This window comes from Nicotiana sylvestris, chromosome 2, assembly GCF_000393655.2.
Source record: "Nicotiana sylvestris chromosome 2, ASM39365v2, whole genome shotgun sequence".
Classification (NCBI taxonomy): Eukaryota; Viridiplantae; Streptophyta; class Magnoliopsida; order Solanales; family Solanaceae; genus Nicotiana; species Nicotiana sylvestris.
In genome coordinates this window covers 10,948,355-10,956,178 of record NC_091058.1, presented here as the reverse complement: position 1 = coordinate 10,956,178, position 7,824 = coordinate 10,948,355, and the positions used below count along the sequence as shown (strand labels likewise).

General features: G+C 39.5%; 1 protein-coding gene across 1 annotated transcript; it reads left to right on the top strand.

Moving 5' to 3' along the window:
* The first annotated feature begins 288 nt into the window (after positions 1–288).
* LOC104234577 (chaperone protein ClpB3, chloroplastic) lies at positions 289–7,558 on the top strand. The gene is made up of 10 exons (XM_009788171.2): positions 289–697; positions 1,455–1,673; positions 3,104–3,341; positions 3,622–3,817; positions 3,975–4,029; positions 4,121–4,271; positions 4,548–4,856; positions 5,396–5,661; positions 5,825–6,751; positions 6,933–7,558. The coding sequence occupies exons 1-10, from the start codon at positions 461–463 to the stop codon at positions 7,257–7,259; spliced, it is 2,925 nt and encodes a 974-aa protein (XP_009786473.1). The 5' UTR covers positions 289–460; the 3' UTR covers positions 7,260–7,558.
* Positions 7,559–7,824: the final 266 nt, after the last annotated feature.

The window sequence follows — 7,824 nt, the reverse complement described above, 5'->3', positions numbered from 1 at the left end:
TGTAAAAATTATGCATTGTCCCAAACGTAAATGCCGCATTTTTAATTTTCTTATAAAACTAGAAATTGGTACACTTTTTCTTTTTTTCATAAATAAAAATTGGTAGACTAGACTAGTGTAGTTGAATGGAGAAGCTGGTGACAGGATCCTACATGTCCCCCGTGGACCCCAGAGATTACCATCAAATATGCCAGGTGTATGAACATAACTGACGCGCGCTCTCTCGCACGTTCCTGGACGCTCTAGCTTCCCTTTTAATTTTGTTGCTGGAACCTACGAGAACACTCCACATCGGCTCCCTAACACGGCTCCACTTTATTATATTCTCACGCAAAGTCCCTCACTTTTTCCTTAATTACTATAAGCTCCCCCTATCCACTGCAAACTTCTCGACTTCTCGTTACGTTCAGTGAATAAAATCACCGGTGCAGCAGATTTTGTTTACCGGAATTGAACGATAATGTCAACAGTGACGTCAATTTCCGGCGTTCAACTTTGCGTTCCTTCTTCTTCCAATTCTTCAAGCCGAATAACTCTATTTTCTTCTCCGTCGGTGAACTTCTCTGGCAAATCTCGAGTTCTCAAGCAGTTTAATTCGTCGAAATTGAAGAGGAAAGATGTGTTCTTCACTAGAAAAACTGAGAAGCTGTCCAGAAGCTCCAGGTTTACCGTACGTTGTGATGCTTCGGGTGGAAAGGTAACCAACTTATTCCTGTACTTAGTGCATTTTTACTTCTAGTTCTAATTTGAATTTAACCTCGATGATTAAAAGCTACTAATTGTTTTATATACAAAGTAATGTCAAAAAAGTGTCACTTATGGTATGAGCTATATGTTTAGAGTTTTGAGCTAAATTTATGTGAAAGTGAGCTGTCTGCGTTTGCTCTTTTTTCTATCTGGGAGCCTCTGCGTGTGTGCAGGGGCGAAGCCACCTTTGTATAAGGGTGGTCAACTCTTCACCAGAATAGTACGAAAAATTATGTATATAAGTGAAATATTAATTTTAGATGTGTAAAATATATACTGAACATCCTTTGTCGGGAATTTTTTTTAGTTCTTTTAAATCTGAACACCGTTGGAAACATTTCTGGCTTCGCCACTGCGTGTGTGTTGTGTGTTTGGGCCTTTTGGGAATGAAGGGTGAGAAACTTGTTTGGAAAATGTGTGCGACATATCCATATAGCCATATAGACCTATTCCCCCTAAAATCTTCTGGAATCAATGAGCTGTAAGCAAAGGATTCATATAGCAATATCAGTCAGTTGAGATTAAACTATGTAAGGCTATTTACAGAACCCTTAATTGAGACAGGCAGTTATTTGATTTGGAATGGACCTGAATAAAGCGGAATGTTATGGAGGATTATATAGCTGACCTTGACTAATTTGAATTGAGGAGTAATTGATTGAGTATTATTCTGGACTCGATCGAATTAATTGGTTACATAATGGCAGATTACTCAGCAAGAATTTACGGAAATGGCATGGCAAGCAATTGTTTCATCGCCAGAAATAGCAAAAGAGAACAAGCATCAAATAGTAGAGACGGAGCACTTGATGAAGGCACTGTTGGAGCAGAAGAATGGACTGGCTCGTCGTATATTCTCCAAGGCAGGTGTAGATAATACCCGGCTTTTAGAGGCTACCGACAGATTTATTCAACGCCAACCGAAGGTATGCTTTGAATCAACTCAATCTTCTGCCAATCATATGCCATGTAAACTACTCCTGCTTAGAAATGTTTAATGTACAAGTATCATTAACAATTAGTCTTTTCAGAATTGAAGTGGCAATGTGTCTGAATCTGTTGCGTTGCATCTTCTTCACTTGCCATTCATGTAGAGTTTAGCTCAGCGTATCGCTCTTACAAGCTGCCATTGTCATGTTAATAGTTGTCACTCTATCTTAAATAGACAGAGAACTTTTTATTTCCTACATGCCCGTTTTCAAGCATGCTAGGTTTTTATGGTAAAATTTTAGTTAAGGTTTACTTTGCGCACATAAATTTCTTTCCCAACTCAATTCAGTATGGGGCACATTATTATTCTAATTAGTGTCAATTCTAAAGAACGGATTCAAGGGAGAAGTAAAAAAAGAATCAAATGAAGTTAGTGGAGATGTCCCTTTTTTTGCCTTTTAATTATCATGCCCATATCACTCTCTAAATATTCTGAATGTGTCAGTGCCTACTTTTGGAGCTAACATGAATCGACAAGCTTGAGAAGAAAGCTTATATAATTGTTAGACTAGCTGAGTTGAGCTCTCTTTGTATCTCGATTATGTAAAGAAATGAGCTTAGGAGACCTTACACTAGCTCATTTAAGAGACGAGCTTAGGAGAGCTTATAACCGAGAAATTCTCGAGGGCCATTAGCGCATGGTTCAAAACTTGGGTCTACCCTCTACCCTTCTCCACTTAAATACCATGCTTTTGTCTGCTGCAGGGTCCGACTCTGTGACGTGCATCTAATCTATACATCACGCATTGCGCTCTTACCACTAGACCAGAGCTCCGGGAGCCAAAAAAGAGCCCTCATTTTTTCTCCAACTTAATTGATTCAGTGGAAAATGATTATTTCCATTTAGCATGTGATTTAGCTGAATAAATTAACACAAGGAGCTTAACTGGCTATAAATGAGTTTACAATCGGGCGTGACATCAAGTACTTCCTATGTTCTATGTTATGTGGCATTTTTGTCAAAGAGGGTTTTCTTTGACCGCGATTTTCTTAAATACTTTTGAATTATTAACTATTGTGACTTAAGTTCGAACACCTAGAACGTCAAATCTACCTTTACATCCCCAAAAAAGTACAATTAGGACGCCGCTCGGCTTGGCTGTTTTACAGCTTTACCCATCTGACGGATCTAGAAAAGATGGACATTTACTTCGTGATATGCAGTTAAAATTTCGATTCTATGGTAGCTTGGCCATCTGGCTTTTCATATCATTGGTCAAATATTGGAGGGAGTTCCAAACAGCCATTGATACTGAATCATCCGAATTAAATCTTTTAAGATATTACTTCACGTCTTTTGAGATTCTTCTAATAGAAGTAGAATAACAAGCTGAATCTTTCTTATTGGCTAATGAAATCTTGCCAGGTTCTTGGTGAGTCAGCTGGTTCTATGTTAGGCCGGGATTTGGAAACTCTGATACAGAGAGCCAGAGAGTTCAAGAAAGAGTACAATGATTCCTTTGTGTCAGTTGAGCATTTGGTGCTTGGCTTCCCACAAGATAAACGATTTGGGAAGCAATTGTTTGCTGATTTCCAGATTACCCAGAAGACACTGAAAGATGCCATCCAATCCATAAGGGGACGCCAAAATGTTATTGATCAAGGTAATGAGATCATTCCATAATTCGCAGAGAACTTCAACTAATTGCGTATGTGAAACTCGTCAGTAATTGTAAGAGAAAATGTAGTTAACTCGGTCATGGACCATTACACTTGGATATTCTCCCTTTTATGTGATACAGGGAGCTGCTTCCTTGTGTAGTCCTGAATGTTTATTCGAAGGTTTGACTGGGTTTACACTATTAGCTTCTTAGTTGACTACAATCCTAGTTTACCAGCACATTTCCATTCACCACAATAAATCTCGTTTACACACTCTTGCAGATCCTGAGGGGAAGTATGAAGCACTAGAAAAATATGGAAAAGATCTAACTGCTATGGCAAGAGCAGGAAAGCTTGACCCAGTTATAGGCAGAGATGATGAGATTCGTAGATGCATACAAATTCTCTCCAGGAGAACAAAGAATAACCCAGTGTTAATTGGTGAGCCTGGAGTTGGGAAAACTGCCATCTCTGAAGGGTAAGTTTATACTTCTTACTAAATACATAGAAGAGGGAATCTAAGTATCTGATTTAAAACTCCAATTTACACGGTCCGTTGGTCTCTATTTGCTATATCTTTCAAGAATACTGCAGCCATGGCTTATAACTTACGTTCTTCTCCTCCTGTTTGATAGGCTTGCACAGAGAATTGTGCAAGGAGATGTACCTCAAGCTTTAATGAATCGACGGGTTAGTGATCAAGAAATCTGCTTTTGTATTCACCTGAATTTGTGAAAGAAAAATATCTTGATTTATTAACCTATCTGGTTCCTCTGTGCAGTTGATATCTCTTGATATGGGTGCACTGATAGCTGGTGCAAAATATCGTGGCGAATTTGAAGACAGACTAAAGGCTGTGCTTAAGGAAGTGACAGACTCCGAAGGGCAGATTATCCTTTTCATTGACGAGATACATACTGTTGTTGGGGCAGGTACGTTCTCAGGAAACATCAGCCGATGAAAAAATGCTAGTACATATGTTATGTGATTGAAAGTTAATATTTGTTGTCTTTCTCCTTCCCTTGAGTACTTGTATTACTTTTTTCCATTGTGGTAGTGGGAGCGTGAATGTCTCTCAGCCCATGTCGAATGGCCTATAGATCGTGCTACATAATTGAGATCTTTTGTCCTGTATTTGGGGCTCATCCAAATCTAAACAAGTATTTTTGGTTCGGCACATGAAAAACAATGTTATTTGGTTATTTCAGGTGCCACTAATGGTGCAATGGATGCTGGGAATCTCTTGAAACCGATGCTCGGTCGAGGAGAATTACGATGTATTGGTGCAACTACCTTGGATGAATACCGTAAATATATCGAGAAAGATCCTGCCCTGGAGCGTCGTTTTCAGCAAGTTTATGTTGACCAGCCTACGGTTGAAAATACCATCTCTATACTTCGTGGACTGCGTGAAAGATATGAGCTGCATCATGGGGTCCGCATTTCAGACACTGCACTTGTTGATGCTGCAGTTCTCTCGGACCGTTATATTAGTGGACGCTTTCTACCTGACAAAGGTGAGAACTAGATCCGACTTCTGAGAAACTGCAATCATTAGAGCTAGCTGTTATTCCCTTTTAATAGTATAACTACTTCATTATGGCATGGGACCTAGAAAATTGAAGCTCCATTAATTTTATTATGTAGTTTTGATTTCAAATGTAGGAGAAAGAGATCGTCATTGAGTTTGCATGGTTTAGCTTATGCAGGTTTTGGTCCTGCCTGTGGATTTTGAATCCTATTTCCTGTCTAACCAGTGATTATCACTTATTTCAAGAGTAAAAGCTAATGCCCTTATCAAATAAAAAATAAATAAAGCTATTACATCAATTAACGACATTTGAACATAGACTCTTGAAAATACTATAGCAACAGAAACAATTTGAGCAGCTTTATTTTCTTGAAGTTTGGTAATCATCCAAGTGTTCCTTGCTGCAATAAGCATACACTAAATGCACGCAATTGACCTGCAAAAATGTGGTGTCCAATATGCTTGTGCTTCTTGGTCTTACTGTTGGTGCTAAAGCCTAAAAGTGCTGATGTTCTCAAAATGCAGCTATTGATCTAGTTGATGAAGCAGCTGCAAAACTGAAAATGGAGATTACCTCAAAACCTACAGCCCTTGATGAGATCAATCGTGCAGTTTTAAAGTTGGAGATGGAGAGGCTATCTCTAACTAATGATACAGATAAAGCATCAAAAGATCGGTTAAACCGCCTTGAGGCTGAATTGTCTCTTTTAAAGGAGAAACAAGCAGAGCTGACTGAGCAGTGGGAGCATGAAAAAACTGTCATGACTCGCATACAGTCGGTTAAGGAAGAGGTATGCAACTGAAGTCTCTTTATGTAACAAGTGCGTCTTTTACTTGTCATGCTCTTGATCGGAAATGCACTCATATTCTGACCCATCAATTGAATTAGCTGTACGAGCAGTTTGTAAATGATTTAGATTCAGGGTGGTGCTTGATTAACCTTCTTGAAAACAGATTGACAGGGTAAATCTTGAGATCCAGCAAGCAGAGCGGGAATATGATCTTAACCGTGCTGCCGAACTGAAGTATGGGAGTCTAAACTCCTTGCAGCGTCAACTTGCTGCTGCAGAAAAAGAACTAGATGAGTATATGAAGTCTGGAAAATCGATGCTGAGAGAAGAAGTTACTGGGAATGATATTGCGGAGATTGTCAGCAAGTGGACTGGAATTCCTGTTTCTAAGTTACAACAGTCAGAGCGGGAAAAGCTGCTGCATCTGGAGGAAGAGCTACACAAACGTGTTGTTGGTCAAGATCCAGCAGTGAGAGCAGTAGCAGAGGCAATTCAGCGCTCGCGTGCTGGACTTTCAGATCCTCATCGTCCTATTGCCAGCTTTATGTTCATGGGTCCCACTGGAGTTGGAAAGACAGAGCTAGCTAAGGCGCTTGCTAACTATTTGTTCAATACTGAAGAAGCACTTGTGCGCATTGATATGAGTGAATATATGGAGAAGCATGCAGTTTCAAGATTGATAGGAGCTCCACCTGGTTATGTTGGGTATGAGGAAGGAGGGCAGTTGACGGAGATTGTTCGCAGGAGACCATATGCAGTCATATTGTTTGATGAAATCGAAAAAGCCCATGCAGATGTATTTAATGTGTTCCTCCAAATCTTGGATGATGGTAGGGTGACTGACTCACAAGGACGCACTGTGAGTTTCACCAATACTGTTATCATCATGACATCGAATGTTGGTTCACAATATATCCTCAATACGGATGATGACGATGTGCCGAAGGAAACAACTTATCAAAATATAAAGCAAAGGGTGATGGAGGCTGCGCGTGCAGTATTCCGTCCTGAATTCATGAATCGGGTTGATGAATATATAGTATTCCAGCCTCTCGATCGCAACCAGATCAGTAGCATTGTGCGATTACAGGTAACCTACTCTTTAAAATCTTGAAATATGCTTGCTTTAGTTTGCACATACTTTGTTGGCTTGCCAATGCTGAAAAAAGATGATTGAATCTCATAGTAGAGTACATAATTGATGCTGTTTCTGAATCGTTGGATTGAATTGCGTGGGATATTAATGAGTCAACTTTTTTTGGTTCTTGCAGCTTGAGAGAGTACAGCAAAGATTAGCTGATCGCAAAATGAAGATTCAAGTGAGCGATGCTGCTATTCAACTGCTTGGGAGTCTTGGTTATGATCCCAACTATGGAGCACGGCCAGTGAAGCGGGTGATCCAGCAGAATATTGAGAATGAATTGGCCAAAGGAATCTTAAGAGGAGATTTCAAGGATGAGGACACTGTTTTAATAGACACTGAGGTCACAGCATTCTCCAATGGACAACTTCCTCAGCAGAAGCTAGTGTTTAGAAGATCAGGATCTGGTTCAGATTCTCCAGCAGAGAACCAAGAAGCTTTCTCTCAGAAACTATGAGGCTGCGCCTAAGAATCTTTCACTCGGAAACTAGACGATGCACACTATGATCTGCTTGCTTGTATTATAGATTTTGGATATAGGTCTTTCACGGCTTTGAATAGCTAATACATATACTTGAATAATATTGACTTTTTGTCTTTTATATAACATCTTAGCTTGAAGAAATTTGAGGGCGGTTCACCCGTGCTTTGTGCAATCTTAGCTAAAGAGTGGAGGTTGACTTCAAAAGTGAGATAATAGGAGGTTTTATGTATTAATTTCAAGATGAATTAACAAATGAGGAAGTTACCATGTCACTCTCTCTCTTATCTTGTATGCATGTACTGTAGCCAGCAATCATTTGAGGTTCAGTTCTCAGTACCATCATAACATGCAGCTGCTTGCTCATGCCATTTCTAATGCGAAAGATGATATAGCTAATGAGTTCGGGAGCTAAGCATTTAGCTTCAAAGGTTGTTTGGTCGGAGGGATTAGGAGAAATAATTTTAGTATAAAGATTTCACATAAAATAATAAAACATTTAGTTGGAGGGATTAAGAAAAATAGTAATTGCAACGTTTGA